Source organism: Dama dama, chromosome 15 (assembly GCF_033118175.1).
Source record: "Dama dama isolate Ldn47 chromosome 15, ASM3311817v1, whole genome shotgun sequence".
In the NCBI taxonomy this organism is placed as follows: domain Eukaryota; kingdom Metazoa; phylum Chordata; class Mammalia; order Artiodactyla; family Cervidae; genus Dama; species Dama dama.
In genome coordinates, this window is record NC_083695.1 from 81,325,246 (window position 1) to 81,344,916 (window position 19,671).

At 39.7% G+C, this 19,671-nt stretch overlaps 1 protein-coding gene across 1 annotated transcript in view; it reads left to right on the forward strand.

Moving 5' to 3' along the window:
- The first annotated feature begins 5,830 nt into the window (after nt 1-5,830).
- ATRNL1 (attractin like 1) overlaps nt 5,831-19,671 on the forward strand; it is a 766,939-nt gene continuing 753,098 nt past the window's right edge. The window contains exon 1 of the mRNA XM_061162736.1: nt 5,831-6,117. Within this exon, the coding sequence (XP_061018719.1) occupies nt 5,831-6,117 (287 nt within the window). The remainder of the gene's footprint in view (nt 6,118-19,671) is intronic.

Genomic DNA, 19,671 nt, shown 5'->3' on the forward strand with positions numbered 1-19,671 from the left:
CAAGATCTGTCACATATTGTTAATATTTTTTTCCAAAAGCTCCCACAGTTTCAAGCACTCATTTCCGTTACTTTCCTAGATACCTCCCTCCCCAGCCTCTGCTGGGGCACTGCTGTGCATCATCCTAGGATATCCTTTCACAGTTCTCTTATGTCCAGCCTCTTGTCCCTTTGTTTCATTCTTCAGGAGTTTCCTAAAGAAGGGCCCCTTAGGAGATACAATTTATGGAGGTTTGTGTGTCTGAAAATGTCTTTATTCTCATACTTGTGGACACCATTGCATTTGCCTGTCTCCTTCCTCTCTCTCTTCTCCACTCCCCCCTAATATGTGAGTCTGTTAATCTCACTGTTTTAGGAATCTGGAGGCTCAGTCTAGTTCTGGGAAATTTTCTTATGTTCAATAAATTAATCTAGATGATTTTTTCTGCTCCTACATTGGAGTTGTGCATTAATGAACCACCACATTAATAAATGTACTCACATGATAAATGCTTAATTTATAATCATACATCATCATTAATGAAGCTTCTAATCGTTGTAGTTTTCCCTTTATCCATAAGAGGAGATGCCTTCTTTGTCTTTTATTCTAATTTCTAGATGATTACCTACATTTATCTGCATTTATTTAAAATGCAAGTTTCTATTGCATTTTAATTTTGACTATCCTGGTTTTTTTTGTTTTTGTTTTTTAATGTTCTCTGAGTGTCCTTTTATGTTTTTAAGAATCTCCAGTACTTATTTCATGGTTGCAAAACTTTCTTTTATTGCTTTGACTGTGTTGTCTCTAATTTCTTTTTCTTTGTTTTGGTTTCTGTATTTTACGTCAGATGAACTTTTGCTGTCTATATTTAAGAAAGAGTCATAAGAAAAAGGATTGAATTGGGCTTACTGACTAGCAGGCTTCATTGTAGGGTTATCCATTGGGCTTCATTCATTGTAGGTTTGCCATCTGGTTGGGAGACCCCAAATGACAGTATCTTTTCTCTTGGACCATTCCATTTTTCAGATGAATGTCCTTCAGGTTTCTGCCTGGAGGTTATTCAGTTGGCTATAGGTGTTCTGGGAATAGGGAGGCAAAGGAGGCAAGGTAATGGTATCATTCAACATACAGATTTTCACCTAATCTCTCCATTTTCAACTATGTACCTCACTGCCTCCTTCCATCATCTCTGGTGCCCCAAATCTGAAACCTCTTTGATTTAATTTCTTAAGAGTTTTAACCTCCTGTCATTTGGGCCTGGGTTAGTTTTAGCTGCTTGGGGTGAGGTAGGGTACCGTGGGTCCTTATGTTGGCCTCAACCATTTACCCCGTTTTCATCCTAAAGCCCCATCTTTACTTTCTATGGCAACTCTTGCCTCTGAATCCTGAGACTTTCCTGGGGTCTTCAGGAGAAACAGGCTTCTTATTGTCATTTATCTTTGCAGGAATATATTTCTCCATTCACTTTCCTCCTTCCAATGAATTGACTCTTCCAAACGTATGGATACCTGTCATCTACTACTTGGTTCTATTCTCATTTTGTGATTGTGACTTTATACTTTTAAAAATTAAAAAAAAAAAAATTCTTTTTTCCTCCCATGTTGGTAAAGTTCAAAGTAGGAGTAAATGCATATACTTAAGTCCACTATGTTTAACAAGACGTCCTAGCCCATATTTTTATTGAATTGTTTCACAAAAGACACATTTTTGCAATTGAGTGCTGGCAATCAACTTTTATGGGTAACTAGTCTGAATATTTAGGATAAAAAGTTTAAACATGCTCATTTTATTTCCCAGTTTTAAACAAAAATGTATTAGTCCAGCAGAGTATATTTAGAATCATTGGACTTATTTCCTTGGATTTACTTATAACAATATGTTTGAAATGTGTTAAGTTGAAAAATTGGCAGGATCAGTCTGTATGTGTGTGTTTGCAAGTGTGACAGCAGGAGAAACTGCTAGAAGGAAAGAATGAATCCAAGAGAAAGCAGCGTGTTTGATTTTGGTTGTGGAGGGGAGGTGGGGTTTCAGGTCAGAGCCATATCAATATTTTCAGTATGATCAATATACTTTAATGAGTACTTCAAGGTGATTTTTTTCCCCCTACGCTCAAAACTCACAGACCATTCATACTCTATCAGTGTCTTAAAATACTGTCCCATTTGCACTAAGAGTCCCTTTGAATTAATGCATTTCTGGCTCTTGGGGCCACGCTAGCTACAGCCTCTCATTACCTTGGCTGCTTTCAGAAGCCTCCCATGAGCCGAATGATGCACAATAACCAGAGTAGAGATAACTCTTCAATCAAGCAACTGAGAAGGGGCTGCTTTGGTTCATTAGTTCAAATAGGATCTTTTACTTTATTTTGAATAGCAATCAACAGAGCAATGGATCTATAATTTCTCTTGTTCTTTAAAAGCAAAGTCATTTGCATTTCCTTCAATTTGGCTACATGAAGTCTCAGACTTTTGCCTTTTATATTATAGACCCATTGTTAGGTGGTATGAATGGAAATGGAACACACTCCCCCTAATATTTAAAGGTCCTGATATAAGGCTAATTGTTGAGCAAATATACTTTCTTATCTTTCCCCTTGGAGCAAATTTAATAGACACTTTCAAAATCTTAACAGTTTCATTCTACTTCAGTAAAAGTGACTTTTCCCCCACTATCTCTTTGGAGTAAATTTTCACCTTTCTGCTGAATTTATGACTGCTATTACCAATACTATGAATTATTGTAGTGTCATGTAGCACAGCTAGGATGCTGACTCTCCTTCTTTGGAAAAAAGAGATAGCATCATGTTGGAGTTTTAAAATTTCTTGATCAAAGAAGATACTAAACCATTTGTCAAGATTCTGGGCAAGTTTTATCACTATTTTGTGAGACCACTGTAAATCATTTAAGTTTTCTGTGTCTACATTCAACTGTATTAGGAACTCCCAATCTAGTGAGCCTTATAAAAGATAAGCTTATTCAGGAGTAGAAATCATGTTTTATTCATCTTTGTTTTCTCTTGCTTAAATTCATAATAGTTACTCAGTAAATGCTGACTGAAAGAGTTTGAAAGAAAAACAGGATATAGGGCAAGTGAAAATCCTGTGAGATCCTTCTGAGAACAATTTTATATAAATTTAATATATTCAGCTTGATTCTAAAGGCAGTGTTGAGAGGAAGGCCTGTAAGGCTGCATGTTCTTCAGTGTAACATAAACTACTGAACTGATTATAGTGGTTAGAAGATTAAAAGATGTATATTTTTAATGGGCAAACCCTTTGCTTAAATATAGCCTACAGTCAGTAAGTGGCTGAGCAGTGCTCTCTTGTTAAAGCGGCTCCTGTGTACCCTTTGAGCTACCTCTGCACTCAGTGATGGTTTTAAGAGTTTGGCCACTTTCCATGTGTCTGAAAGCACCTCTACATTAGACATGAGAAGGATGTGGTTGACTTTAAACTTTGGCTGGCATGAGAGGAATGGAGAAAGCCACAAGGGATTGTTCATGCATGGCTAATCCTAGAGACTTCTGATTTTGCCTTCATGGAAATTAAAATGTGTGATCTAGAACGATCCTCTTTTTAAATTTTTTCCCAAAATGTTCTCCTCTCCTCATTTCAACTAATCTCTAAGGGACAAACCAATATGGAAAAGTTGTGAGTTGAAAGACCTGTCCTAATTTTTAGGTTTGAGGAGGACATTTCTGGTCCTGCTACTTTGGGGGAATTGTGATTTGTTATATAAATGAAAATCATGGTTTTCCATTTTTTTTTTTTTTACTTCCGAAGGAGTTACCTCTTTCTGGACCTTTTTTCCCCTCCTTAAGTCATTGCTGAGGTATTTGCAAACCGAGCCAACACTTACATTTTATTCACCAAACTAGAACAAAGCATCTGCTAATAGAAACAGCCTGGTAAACAGCTGAAAAAGCACAGAAGTCAGAAGACTTGTGTTTAAAGCATGGTTCATTGCTTACTTCTAATCTGTCATTGACAAATCTTTGGACCTTTTTGAGTCTTTCTATTCTCATCTGCAAAATGGGGTTAATGGAGGATTTTATCTACAAAGTGGGGGTAACCGATTAAAAGAGATGACGTGGGTACATTATGCCCCAAATAAACACGAGTTCAATCTTAACAATAATATTATGGCTGTGTGGTTACAATAAAAACTTTTTCTGCTTTTGCTGCCAGCAATGTCTTTGGTAGATTTCAGATTCTTTTCCATACTGCCTGCTCTTTGGTGGGGATCCAATAACATTGCTGTAACTCGAGTGTCCATGGCTGCATTTCATCTCCAGCTTCCTTTCTCAAGGGTTCAAATGGCCTGTTCAGAGAAGGTATGAAGGTACAAAGCAAAAATTTCAGCATATGCCATCAAATCTTGGAAAGTCATCTAAAGGAGGAAAGCCTGCCACCGAGGAAGTAAAAAAAAAAAAAAAAAAAAAAGGCTCTTTTCTGGGCATCATTTCTGCCCTTCTGAAAAAAAAAAAAAAGCCCCAATGTTGCAATATATTTCATGGCAGAATATTGTCCCAGATGGAGAAGGAAACATTGAGAGCATAAAGGGAGATAACCTGGGGTTCTGAGGCAGCGTCGGAGGGGGGCGGCGCGCCGGCGGGGCGCAGAACCTCGCCGCTCTTTGTTGGGGGCGGGGGAGTCATTATTTCCGCGGAAGAAATGACACCCCCCACACACACCGCCCCGAGAGGTCCCTCGGCTGCGGATCCGACTCCGCGACCCGCGCCGTCCCTCGCCCTCGCCCCTCCCAGTTCTTGCGGACCCCTCAACGTGGTCGGACTGCGGTGCCTTTAAGACTTTTGCGGCTGCACATGCTCAGCTCTTTGTGTGTTGCTGGAGTTTTTCTCTTTTAAGAAAAAAAGAAGAAATAGGCTGGAGGATGGGACGGAGGGAGGGGCGGGGGGAGCGCTAGGGGAAAAACGCTGCACTTTTACCGCTGTAGACAGTGGCCGGGAAGGGCTTCTTTTCTGCTGAAGCTGCGAAGCCGGTCCCGCTCTGATCTTTCGCTTGGGGGGAGGTGTCGCGGGGGTGGTGCGGGGGGAGATCCGGAGGCGCGGGGGCCGGGTTCCCCGGGGCCCCGAGGGGGAGGGCACCGCGGGCGCTGGGGGCCACACCTGGGGGGCCGGTCTCCCCTCCCGCGGCGGGCCGGGCGGGGTGGGCGCGCGCGCGCTCGCCGGGGGGGAGTCCCCGGTCCCTGTAGGGGCGGGGCGAGACCACGCGCAGGGCCCGGCGGGGAGGAGCGGAGGCCCGCGCGCGAGCGGGAGGCGGCCCCGCACCCCGCGGGCCCTAGAGGCAGCCCCGGCGTCTGGCTAACGCGGCACCGGAGAGCAGATGGCTGCTGGGGGGCCGCCGGAGGCTGGCCGGGCGGGACGAGGCTGAAGCCCCGCTTCCCGAGTACCCCCCTCCCGCGGTGGGCGCGCCCACCTCGGGGGGGCTCCCGTGGCCCCCCGCCCTCCCGGGCGCGCGCCGCGGGGCGCCCAGGCTGTTGGCCCGTGCGGCGGGCGAGGCGGGGCCGCGCGCGGGGTCCCCTCCCCCTCCCGCAGGTCCCCGCCTCCGGCCCGGTCCGGGGCGCCGCGGCGGTGGGCTCGGCCTGCAGCGGACAAGGTCAGCGGACAGAGAGGCGATGCCCGAGCGCGCCTGCAGGGAGCCGAGCGGACGCGAGCGCGGCTGGGATCTGCCCGTCCGGACCGGGGAGCGGGACTGGGGCAGGCGCCGGTGAGAGGGAGGAGGAGCGGCGGCGGCGGCGCGGTGTTTTCCTCTCCGGCCGGGTTTCCCCTCTGGAGCATCCCTGTCGGCGCCCGCGAGCGCAGCCCCGCCGGCCCGGGGTGCTGGGGAAGATGGAGCCGGGGGGCCGGGCCCGCACTGGCCCCCCGCAGCCGGCGGCCCCGGGGTCGTGGAGGGCTCGGCCGGCAGGCGGCGGCGGCGGCGCCTCCTGGCTGCTGGACGGGAACAGCGGGCTGCTGTGCTATGGCCTTCTCTACCTGGCGCTCTACGCGCAGGTGTCCCAGTCCAAACCCTGCGAGAGGACCGGCTCCTGCTTCTCGGGCCGCTGTGTCAACTCCACCTGCCTCTGCGACCCGGGTTGGGTGGGCGACCAGTGCCAGCACTGCCAGGGCAGGTTCAAGTAAGTGCCTGCGCCGGACCCCGAACCTCAGCCTTGCCCCGCAGCGTCGCGGCCTGGCCCCACCCCCGTCCCTTCTTGGTCCGGGGTCCCCGGGCTGGGAGCGGTCCCCAGCGCTGCCTCCGTCTGGGCCCCGCGCCTCGGAGATCCCGACCCTGCGCCCAGCGCCCGGCACCGACCGCCGTGGACGCGAAGCCTCTCCGGGTGGTCCACCTGTCCGCTGCCCGTCTTTTTTCCCTGATCGTCAAAAATTCCGCACTCAGTTACGGTGCCAAACACCATTTTGTTAGCGGACACTATTTTTTAATGAAAAAATGAGGCACGTAAGTCATGAAATACTTGCGCATTGTGAAGCGTTCAAACAGTGCAGAAGTGTAAAGGTTAAAAGTTCTGGTCTGCCGGTATCTCCGTCTTCCCCAGCCTACTTCCTTCTCTAGAGGTAACCGCTGATAACTTGTTAGTGTATTTAGTAACAGTGATCATAAGTAGAATTATGATGACCTTACTATGTGCCAGACCCTGTTCTGAGTGCCTCATTTGTTCCTCAAAGAATTCCTAGTAACTCTGAGTTACTAGGATTCCTATACTGGTTTTACAGAGAGAAATCGTGGTAATGAGTTTAAGTAATTTGCCCAAGATTACACAGTACTGATGGCAGAGTTGTGATCCAAATCAGCCAGCCTAACTCTAGAACGTTTACTTTTAGCCAGTATTACTGTGCTGAATTGTGCGAAGAGAATCTTGAATTGAGAAATACAGAGTGACTTTGAGTTAGATAAAGCGATGAAATACCTGTACCTTATAATGTGGTGGAGATAATATATATTCCTAACTGGTTATTTGACTATCAGCTATTGTGTGGAAGCATCACTTGGGTTTTTCAGAAGCTTAAGGCCCTAAGGAGCTTGCTTTACAGCAGTAAAAATGCTTGTCTCCTATTGGTTCATGTGTATTGCGTCGCTGCCTGATATGAAAAGAAATGGATGAGTGTGGGGCAGCAGCAAATAAAATACTTGAGACCAATAGGGTGTCCATCAGACAACTTGTGCAGAACAGTCCTTAAGTAAGTCAACTTCTGTGTCATCCAGATAGTTCAGATCAAGTTTGCTGGCTGGGTTAGTGGCTCAGAAATTGCATTCTATGGGTTACTTATTGTCACAGTGATAGCCAAATCTAAGTGGAGTGTTTCTTGGGTTCTAAGGCAAAGATGAGAATATGGTTCATCTTTGTTGTTGTTTAGTTGCCAAGTCATGACCAGACTCTTTGCAAACCCATGAACTATATATTCCACCAGGCTCCTCTTTCCATGAGATTTCCCAGGCAGGAATACTAGATTGGGTTGCCATTTCCTTCTCCAGGGGATCCTTCCGATCCAGGGATCAAACCTGTGCCTCCTGCATTGGCAGATGTGTTCTTTACCACTGAGCCACAAGAGAAGCCTATGGTTCACCTTACTTATGTATCAAAAGAAAATTTCCTGGGAGTTTTAAACAAAATATTTTCCTTTTTTTAAACTTGCCGGTTAAGACAAGTCCCTGAAACCTTATTGTAAAAAACCTTATTGTAAACCTTATTGTAAAACCTTATTGTAAAAATGTATATTTTTAAATATATAAAAAAATGTGTTTTTTAAAAGGGGACTTTTTAATTTAAGTAGATCTTACAGCAAGTTTAATTTACAGCAAGATTTTGGAAGTGAAATCTCAGAATGAAGTTTTATGAAATTCTTTTGTAGGAGTAAGTTGAAATGTTTCCTAGCTTTGTAATTTCACAAATTAGTGTAATACTCTTGTTTTTTAAAATACTTTAAAAAATTTTGTAGAGTTACTAATTAAAAGTTTTAAAAAATGTTTCAAGACCCACAAAGATACTGTTTTGAACTGTGCTTATTAGTAGTCTTTTTTACTTAAGTGTTCTTAAACTTTTGCTTTGATCGAAACAGCCAGCCCAGCCTCTTCACCTGGCAAGAGAGGATTTTGAACATAGAAACTGGTAGTCAGTAATAAAAAAAGCCACATACATTTTTTATATCTGTTTTTATATAAAGAGAAAGATTGCCTGATTCATATGTAATTTAGGGACATTGGCGTTTGGTTGGAATTGCTCTGTTTGTCTAAAGAGGACAAAAATTGCTGCAGTCCTGAGAAGCCTCTGTCTACATTGTATAGAAGTGGAATTGTTAATCAGCTAGATCAGCAGCCTGTAACCTCACTAGCAGATGTTGTCCTAGTTAGTAGGAAAGGTCACAGATCAAGTTAAAACCGGCTTAAATAATATAGAGAGATGGTTGCTGTTCATAAACAATACATTAGTGAGTAAAATAGGAATAGTTTTTTAAAATATAGATGTAGTTAAATAACAATAAACCCTGGACTAATCATTGAATATTCATTTCCTTGGAACCTATTTCCTATGATTCACTGTACTCTATTAGTAAGTACTTTTTCATTCTCTGTGGAGTACCAGCTATTAATTAGAGTAAATATAACTGGTACAACTCTTTGTGTTTTGTTATATATACTCTTAGGGTAAAGAAGTATTTAATGTTAAAGGGATGAATCAGTTTAGAAGAAAAGATTTCTTCCAGGTAAAGTGCCTGCTAAGCTAAGAAAGGTTTCTTTCAGAGTGTTGGCTTGTTTTATCTAATATTTGAAATAATAACACAGTGGGAAAGACTTTTAACTGGAAGTTCTCACGTCGTTAATTATCTTGAAAATCTTTTACTCAACTAAAGGATAGCAACCTTACACACAGACATAAAAAATGATCAATCTTCGTAAGCAGGTGTCAAAATTAATTGGCTGGTTCCATGGTAACTTAGCTCTTTTTTTCTAGTGAAGGGATTTCACTAGGGAATGAGTATTCTTCAAATGCTTTTTTAGAAGGAAGATTGATAGTTGGGGGGAGAAATGCAGCAGCAAATATGGTATCAAAAGTGGTGCTTCAGTTCTCTTAGGATTGATTTCAGCCTTCTGCTTCCATTTGAAGAGAATAAAACTCTCAGATTATAGGCCATTCTTCACCTAGGTAAAACAGAATGAACACCAATCTTTAGCCAAAGTTAGACTGAAAGACTTAGGACTGAGAATCAGAAAGGACAGTGCCAATTTGAAATATAATAATCAAGGATATGATATATGAAATATATGCAGATTTATATTTACTTGGGCAGCATGGTATAACATTAGGCTGGAAAGCATTTTGCTACAAACTCTATTTGAATGAATAACACTGTTATAAGCTAGGTCTTTAGAATTCTTTTTGTAGAGTAGTTGAGATTTATGTTTATATAAACTTATAATTTGCATTCATACTTGGATATTTTTTGCTTATATGACTTAGGAACCTAAGACTTCTCATTTCTCTTAGGTAAAGAAAATAGCTGAGATTAATGTTCTGAGATTGGAAAATACCTCATTATTTTCTAAATATTTTATAAATTTAAATTTATTATTAAAGTACATTTATTGAGTATTCCTCTAATCATCTATTAAATCTTGCTGTATGTTTAATGTATGCAGATTTTTTTAAACCTCTTTGATCAGCCAAATATGGATGATGAATTTCACATGTTTATAATAGAAGTAATCTATTTCTATTTTAACAGCAAAATGAAGATATACTACCAGGAGTGAGGTTGCTGTTGTAAATAGAAAGCAGTAGGGTTAAATGTGTAAATATTTTTCCTAAGTTACTACTAAAACCCCCCAACATATGTGTGTATATACACATATACACGTATTTCATTTGGAATCCTTTTTAATAATAATAGGGAAGCTCTCAGTAACTATAATGTTTAAATTGAATGCTCCATGTCCCCAAGTCTTTATTTCAAACTCAGATTCTAATATGTAATTTATATGCATGGGTTCTTTTCATGTTATTAAACATGAAAATCACACAGTGGAATTTTATAATAATTTAAATTGAGTGTTTCTGAGATCCCCAACTGATAAGTTACTTGAAGTAGCATGGTTTTGAAGACCATGTGTCTGCATAATTTGGTTCCTTTAGCAGATGACTGACTCACTCTTCCAGCTTTCCTGCCTTTTAAAGTGCCTTCAAAGTGCCACATTGCTTTTGGACTCAGGGCATTTCACACATACTGTCATATCTCTCTGAGCCCTCTTTCCTCTGTGGTCTTTGCTTGACTGATTACTAAGCATCCTTCATTTTTTAGCATATGCTAGTGTCTGAAGGAAGCTTTTCTAATTCTTCAGACTACATGACCCCTCATTATATACTCTTATAGCACTGTTTTTCCTTTGTAGCACTTTGAAAATGAATAATTAGAGTTGAAATTTTTTTCTAAAAAATTATTTTTAAGAGCTTAATTGAGGTATATTTGACATGCAGTAAACTACAGTTGAAAAAGTTTTGATGTATGTATGCGCCTCTTAAACTATCATCACAGTCAAGATCCTAAAAATATTAGTCACTCTCAAAAGTTCCTTATTGTTGTTTAGTTGCGTCCAACTCTTTGCAGCTCATGGACTGCAGCATGCCAGGCTTCCCTGTCTTTCAATCTCCTGGAGTTTGCTCAAATTCGTGTCCATTGAGTTGGTGATGTCATCCAACCATCTCATCCTCTGCCGTCCATTTCTCCTCCTACCTCCAATCTTTCCCAGCATCAGGGTCTTTTCCAATGAGTCGGCTCTTCGAATCAGGTGGCCAAAGTATTGGAGCTTCAGCTTCAGCATCAGTCCTTCCAGTGAATATTCAGAGTTGATTTCCTTTCGGATTGACTTGATTTCATCTCCTTGCTGTCCCAGGGACTCTTTTTAAAGAGTCTTGTCCAGCACCATGGCTTGAAGGCATCAGTTCTTTTGTGCTCAGAATCCGCCTGCAATGCGGGAGACCTGGGTTTGATACCTGGATTGGGAAGATCCCTTGGAGAAGGGAAAGGCTACCCACTCCAGTATTCTGGCCTGGGGAATTCTATGAACTATATAGGCCATAGGGTTGCAAAGAGTCAGACACGATTGAGCAACTTTCCTTTAACTTTCAATGACTAATGATAATGATGTTGAATATCTTGTCATGTGTTTACATGCCATCTGTAAATTTCATTTGGTGAGATGTCTGTTCAGAACTTTTGCACATTTTTAAAATTGTTTCTTATTGATTTTTATAAATTCTTTACGTATTATGCCTACTATTTCCTTATAAGATGTGTCATTTTCAAATATTTTCTTGCATGTTGGGGCTTGTCTTTTCATTCTCTTAACAGTTTTCAATGGACGGAAGTTTTAAATTTAATGAATTGCAACTTCTTACAGTTCCTTTTATGGATTTTTTTTTTTTTTTTGGTGTTATTATCTAAGAAATCTTTGCCTCAATGAAAAATTTTCTTTAATTCTTTTTTTTTTTTTTTAGACTTTTTGTAGGTTTACACTTTGCATTTAGGTTGAGTCCATTTTGATTTACTCATGCATTTAGTTTCTGCTGTACAGTAAAATGAATCAGCTATATGTATACATATATCCCCTCTTTTTCTGATTTCCTCCCATTTAGACAACCACAGAGCACTGAGTAGAGTTCCCTGGGCTCTATAGTAGGTTCTCATTAGCTGTCTATTTTATACACAGTATCAAAGTGTATATGCTGCTGCTGCCGCTAAGTCACTTCAGTCTTGTCCGACTCTGTGCGACCCCATAGATGGCAGCCCACCAGGCTCCCCTGTCCCTGGGATTCTCCAGGCAAGAACACTGGAGTGGGTTGTGATTTCCTTCTCCAGTGCATGAAAGTGAAAAGTGAAAGGGAAGTTGCTCAGTCGTGTCTGACTCTTCACAACCCCATGGACTCCTCTGTCCATAGGATTTTCCAGGCAAGAGTACTGGAGTGGGGTGCCATTTCCTTCTCCTCAAAGTACATATGTGTCAATCCTAATCTCCCAATTCATTTTACCCCCACTCCATTTTTGTATTTTGATTTTGTATCCTTAAATCTTCCTAAAATTACTTGTTTGTAGTAGTAGTAGTTTTTGTAGATTCCTAATGATTTTCTACATACTTGATTATGTTGTCTGCAAATGAAGATACTTTAAGCCCTTTTTCTGCAATCTAGATGCCTTTCATTTCTTTTCCTTGCCTTATTTCCCTGGCTAGAACCTCCATTATAGTGATATATACAGGTGATAAGGAGTAGTTGACTGTGTCTTGTTCCTGATTTATGGGGAAAATATTCAGTCTTTAACCATTAAATATGATAGTATGTGTAAGTTTCTTGTAAATCCCCTTTGTCACATTGAGGAAGTTCCCTTCTGTTCTTAGTTTTCTGAGAGTTTTTATTGGAATTGAGTTGAGATTGGAATCTGCATCTGTTGAGATGATAATTTTTCATTTTAAGCTTAATATGAATTATATTGCTTAAGTTTTGAATATTAAACCAGCCTTACATTCCTGGGATGAACCTCATCTGAAGTGATATATTTTTCTTTTTATGTATTCTTTGGGTTTGATTTATTAAAAATTTTAAAAGAATTTTTGTGTATATGTTCAGGAAGGATATTGTTTTGTTCTTTTCTTGTAGTAACTTTGTCTGGTTTCAGAGTCAGGGTAATGCTGGCCTCATAGAGTGAGCTGGGACCTTCCTGTTCAATATGCTAGGGAAGTGTGTGTGAACTGACATAATTTCTTCATTACATGTTTGGTAGGATTCACCAGTGAAGCCCTCAAAACTTGGAGTTAATTCTTTAAGTTTGAATTTAATTTATTTAATATAAACTCAGTTCATTTAATAGTTATAGCTAGAAGTTCAATTTATTTAATATGTGTAAGGCTGTATGACTAGGACTTAAACTTTATTGGCTAGAGTATTGTCCACTTTGGTAGATATTCCTTGTGCATGTGAAAAGAGTGTGTTGTGCTATTGATGGGGGAGAGTTCTGTAAATTTCAGTTAGGTCAAGTTGGTTGATAATTTTGTTCAAGATTTCTAAAACTTCTCTGATTTTCTGTCTGTTTCTGTCAGTTATTGAGAGGGCATATTGAAATCTTTAATTATAACTTTGTAATTATCTATTTCTCTGTAGTCATATCTATTTTTGTTTCATGTATTTTGAGCCTGTGTTTTTAGGTGCATGAAATTTTGTATTATACCCTATTGGTCAGTTGATCCCCTTTTCATTATGGAGTGAACATTTGTTGAAGAGGCTATCCTGTTTTCATTGATGTTTTGCTTCTTTGTTGAAAGTTAGTTGGTCATCTCTATATCTGTTTCTTGATTCTGTTCTGTTCCATTGATCCATGTATCTGTCCTTCTGGGGATGCCTTTTTTTGTCTATTGAATCTTTCAAGATTCATTTCAATAGATTCAAGATCTATTCAAGTAAGTCTTGAAATTAGATAGTGAGATTTCTTCAACTATTTTTATTTTTGAATATTCATTTGTTTATTCTAGTTCATATGCTTTTTTCGTATAAATTTTAGAGTCAGTTTGTCAATTTCTTAAAAAAAAAAACAAAACTGGAATTTTAATTGAGATTGTGTTGATTCAAGAGATCATTTTGGGTAGTATTGACATCTAGACAATATTGAGTTTTCCAGTCCTCCAACAGATATATTTCTTCATTTATTTAGATTTTCATTGATTTCTTTTCAGATGCAGATCCTGAACATACTTTGTTAGATTTGTACCAAGGTAGTTTGTATTCTTTGATGCTATTATAATTGATATTGTTTCTTTTAATTTCAGTTTCCAGTTGTTCTTTTTCATTATGTATAAATAACAATTGATTTTTGTATGTTGACCTAGTTTTCTGCAATGTTGCCAAACTCAGTTTCAGTAGCTGGTTTTGTAGATTCTCCGGGGTTTTCTGCATAGACAGTCATACCTGTTTTACTTCTTCCTTTCCCATTATATCCCCTTGTTTTTCTTCTTCTGTTGCACTAGCTAGGACCTTCAACCTGATGTGGAATAAGAGTAGAAGAGTGGATATCCTTGCCTTGTTTCCAATCTTCGGTGGAAAACATTCAGTCTTTAAACATCTTTAAACATGAAGTATCATGTTAGCTGCAGGCTTTTTTTTTTTTTTTTAATAAATGCCCTTTATTAGGTTAAAGAAGCTCTCTGCTGTTCCTGATTTTGAGAGTTGATCATCATGCGATAACAGGAAATGTATATTGATCTGCCCCTGGTTCCTGGCATAGAGTTCTTAGAACCCTTATAATTTCCTAAGTGATAAGAGTACTAGAAGCATCTCGTGTTCTAACGCTGTTTTTTAACCTTTGTTCCTAACACAGGGCTCCTGAAACCCTTGTAATTTCCCTGCTGATCATACTATGTTTTGTTCAGTGAGGTGACTCAGGGCGGGCTCCTGGATACGGGCTAGTTACCAGAAAGACCAAGTCATGGTTTGAAACTTGGACTCTTCAGCCTTGTCCCCCATTCTCTTGAGAAGGGAGAATGGCTGAAAATAGAGATAATGATCTACGATATCTACATGGTCAACCCTCCATAAATCCCCAAAGTTTGGGGTTTGGAGAGCTTCTTGGTTGATGAACACTTGGAGGTGCTGGGAGAGTGATGTACTTGGGCAGGACAGGGAAATTCTGAACCCCTTCACCCATACATTATTCTATGTAGTTCTTCCATCTGGCTGTTCCTGAATTATATACTTTTATAATAAACCAGTGATCTAGTAAATAAAATGTCTGAGTTCTGTGAGCCTCTGTAGCAAGCTGATCGAATACAAGGAGTGGGTGTTTGGATCCCCCAGTCTATGGCTAGTTAGTCTATGGCTAACACCTAGTCAGAATCTTAGGTGTTAAATGGGATTGCAGTTGGTGTCAGAGTTGAGGGGGGAGTTTTATAGGACTGAACCCTTAACCTGTGGAATCTGATGCTGTCTCCTGTTCAACTCCAGAATTGAGTTGAATTCTTGGACACCCTTCTGGTGTCTGCGAGTTCCTTGATGGTTGTTCTTGTTCAGTTGCCAAGTTGTGTCTGACTCTTCACAACCTCGTGGACTGCAGCACCCCAGGCTTCCCTGTCCCTCACCATCTCCCAGAGTTTGTCCAAGTTCATGTCCATTGCATCGGTGATGTCATCCCATCATCTCATCCTCTGTCGCCCTCTTCTCCTTCTGCCTTCCATCTTTTCCAGCATCAGGGTCTTTTCCAACGAGTTGGCTGTCTGCATTAGGTGGCGAAAGTATTGGAGCTTCAGCCGAATTCCTTGGTAATGGGGGGGAAACCTCCATACATTTGGTCACCAAAGTGAAGGTGGTATGAGTAGAAAAGGAGACTTATGGGGAACAATACACGGTGGGGAGGAACTGGATTTTTTTCTACACAGGAGGGTAGGAACTGAGAGTTTTTCCATTTATAGTCATGTATCAGTTCGGTTCAGTTCAGTCACTCAGTCGTGTCCAACTGTTTGCAACCCCATGAATCGCAGGATGCCAGGCCTCCCTGTCCATCACCAACTCCTGGAGTTTAATCAAACTCATGCCCATCGAGTCGGTGATGCCATCCAGCCATCTCATCCTCTGTCAACCCCTTCTCCACCCGCCCCCAATCCCTCCCAGCATCAGGGTCTTTTCCAGTGAGTCAACTCTTCTCATAAGGTGGCCAAAGTACTGGAGTTTCAGCTTCAGCATCAGTCCTTCCAGTGAACACCCAGGACTGATCTCCTTTAGGATGGACTGGTTGGATCTCCTTGCAGTCCAAGGGACTCTCAAGAGTCTTCTCCAACACCACAGCTCAAAAGCATCAGTTTTTCAGCGCTCAGCTTTCCTCACGGTCCAACTCTCACATCCATACATGACCACTGGAAAAACCGTATGGGTGTTGAAATTTGTCACATGATTTTTTTCTACGTCTATTGAGATAGTCATTTGATTTTTCTTCTTTTGTGTGTTAATACTGGTGAATTAAATTGATTGATTTTCAAATGTCTAATCAACCTTGCATTCCTGGGTGACTTTTTCTACATCTGTTGAGATAGTCATTTGATTTTTCTTCTTTTGTGTGTTAATATTGGTGAATTAAATTGATTTTCAAATGTTTAATCAACCTTGCATTCCTGGGGTAAACTCCTTGGTTTGCAGTGTATTACACTTTTTATATATTGCTGGATTTAATTTAATAATATTTTGTTGAGGATTTTTGTTTATGTGTTGATGAGAGAGATTGCTCTGTAATTTTCTTGTAATGTCTTTGGTTTCCTTATCATGGTATAATGCTAACCTTATAAAGTGAGTTAGAAATTGCTCCCTTTTCTTATGTTTTCTGGAAGAATTTATGTAGAATTGGTATTACTGTTTTCGTTAATGTTTGACAAATTCATCAGTGATGCCATCTGGGCTTGGAATTTCTTTGTGGAAGACTTGCAGCTGTGAACTCAATTTCTTTAATAGGTGCAGGGATATTCATTTTATCTATTTCTTGAATGAGTTTTGGCAGATTGTACCTTAACAAAAATGAGTCCATTTCATCTAAGTTTTCAAATTTATGGACATTAAGTTGTTCATAATATTTCCTTATCCTTTTAAAGTCTGTGGGGTTTTTAATATTTCTTCTTCAGTTTTTGATATTGGTAGTTTATGTATTTTTTCCTTCTTTTTTCCTGCTTAGTCTTGCTGGCCATTTATTAATGTTATCAATCTTTTCAAAGAATATGTGTTTGGTTTCATTGATTCCTGATGTTTGTTTTTCTTTTGTTGTTTTCAGCTTCATTGCTTGCTGCCTCCTTTTTTTTTTTTTTTTGTAATTTTAGACCTGGGCCCACAACAGTGAAAACCCCAAATCTTAACCTCCGGATTACCAGGGAATTCCCTGCTTCCTTTGGTTTTAATTTGCTTTTCTTATCCTCTTTTCTTAAGATGAAAAGCTTTGATCATTAATTTGAGATATTTCTTCCTTTCAATGAGAGTATTTGAATGCTATACATGTTCTTCTGAGCACTGCTTTAGCTGAGTCTCACATATTGTGATATGCAGTACTTTGATTTTATTCAGTGTAATTAAAGTAAATTATACTTTACCTTGAGACATTCTGTTTGGCTTATGTAGAAGTGTTTTGTTTAATTTCCAAATATTTGGGAATTTACAAAATCTTTTTCATTTATTTCTAGTTTAATTCCACTATGTTAAAAAAAATGTACCTCGTATGATTCCAGTTTTTGTAAATTTTTTAAGACTTGTTTTTTGGACTTAATATGGTCTGTTGTGAATGTTGCATGTGCAGTTGAAACAATGTACATTTTGTTGTTAACTGGAGTGTTTTACAGAAAAGTCAAGATGGTCAAGTTGGTTGTTTAAATTGTTCAGATCTTTTATATCCCTAATGATACTCTTATCTACTTCTTCTGTTGATTACTTAAAGAGGAGTGTTGAAGTTTCCAACTTTATTTATGGATTTATCTGTTTGTTTCCTTTCGTTTCTGTCCACTTTGCTTCTTGTATTTTGAAGCTTTTTTGGTAGACACATTCACAATTAGAATTGTTCTGTCTTTTTGGTGAACTGACCCATTCATCATTATATAATTTCCTGTTTTCTTTGGTAATTGTTTTTACTTTGAAGTCTACTTTGACATTAAGAGCCACAGTAGTTTTGCTTATTGTTTGCTTTATGTATCTTTTTTGATTTGGAAAGAATAATGTGTGTTTTTATGTATGTGGTTGTGTTGTTCAGTTGTTAAGTTGTTGCCAACTCTTTGTGACCCCCATCGACTGTAGCCCACCAGGCTCCTTCTGTCCATGGGCTTTTCCAGGCAAGAATAATGGGGTGGGTTGCCATTTCCTTTTCCAGGGGATCTTCCTGACCTAAGCATATGTATGTATGCATATGTAAAAATATATATATGTAAAACCCAGTCTGATACTCTCTGTCTTTATATTGGTCTGTTGTGGCTGTTTACGTTTAATGTATCCAGATATCTTTTAGCATTCCATTTAAATTTTCCATTGTCCCTTTGGGTGTTTGTCTTTGTATTATTTTTTAGTGGTTATGCTAGTGTGTTAGTGATTGCAGTAGGCATAGGTAGCTTTTTATAGTCTATTCAGAGTTAATATTTATATTACTTTAGGAAAATTAAGAAATTTTAGAATCACATAGGTCCATTTATCCTCATCCACTGACCTTTGTTACAATTGTCATATGTATATATATGCTCAGTCATGTCCTACTCTTTGCAACCCTGTGGACTGTGGCCTGCCAGGCTCCTCTGTCCATGGGATGTCCCAGCCAAGAATTCTGAAGTGGGTGTATATATACATATATATATCTCAAGTCTACATGTATGGCAAATCCAATCAGATAAAGGTATAAATTTTGCTTTCGAAAGTCATACATATTTTAAAGAATCCAAGAAGAGGAAAACAGTCTTTTTACATTTTCTCGGCTATCTGCTCTTTCTTTTGCTCTTTATTTCTCAAGATATAAATTTCTTGCCAGGATCATTTCCCTTTTGTTTGAATTGCTTCCTTTTGCTTTTCTTTTGAGCATAACTACTGCTGATGGATTATGTTAGTTTTCCTTGTTCTGAAAGTGAAAGTTGCTCAATAGTGTCCGACTCTTTGTGACCCCTTGGAATTCTCCAGGTGAGAATATTGGAGTGGGTAGCCTTTCCCTTCTCCAGGGGATCTTCCCAACCCAGGGGTCGAACCCAGGTCTCCCGCATTGCAGGCAGATTCTTTACCAGCTGAGCCACAAGGGAAGCCCAAGAATACTGGAGTGGGTTGTCTGTTCTGAGAATAACTTTATTTTGCCTTCTTTACTGAAGGATATTTTCCCAAGTACAGAATTCTGGGCTGACAGTTCTTTTCTCTCAGTATTTTAAAGATGTTGCTTGACTCTCTTCTAGCTTTCATGGTTTCTGATGGGAAGTCAGCCGTCATTCTATTCTAATTGTTTTTCCCCTGTATGTCCAATTTAATTTTTCCTACTTACTTTTAAGCTTTTTATACATCTTTTATTTTTAGCAGTTCAGATTCTGATGTATCTGGGTGTAGCTTTCTTTGAATGTACCCTGGTTAGGGTGTGCTGAGCATCTTGAATTTATATTTCTCTTTCACCAAATATAGGGATTTTTTTTTAAAAAAAACATTATTTCTTGAAAGATATTTTTCTGCACCAGTCTTTTGCCCTTCTCTTTCTGGGACTTAAGTGATACTAATGTTAGACTTTTGTTTAGTACCACAAATCCTTGAGGCTCTGTTCTTTTTTTATTTTTTCTTTCTTTAGATTGTATAATTTGTGTTGAACTATCATCAGCTTCACTGACTGTTGCCTCTGTAGTCACTATGCTTTTGAACCCATCTAGTCATTTTAAAATTTAAGATATATTTTCCAGTCACAACATTTCTATTGTGTTCTTTTTTATGAATTCTTTTTCTCTGTAAAAACTTTTCTTCCCATTTCATTTAAGTGCCTTTACCTTTACCTCATGGAGTCCAGTTATAATAGCTAACATCTTTGATGATTCCAATTTCTGGATTTTCTTAGGATTGATATCTGTTGATTTTCTTTTCCATTGAGAATTTGTTACATAGTCCTAGTTCTTTGGATAGTGAGTGGTTTTGGATGTGTTCTGTATGTTCTGGATGTTATGTAGG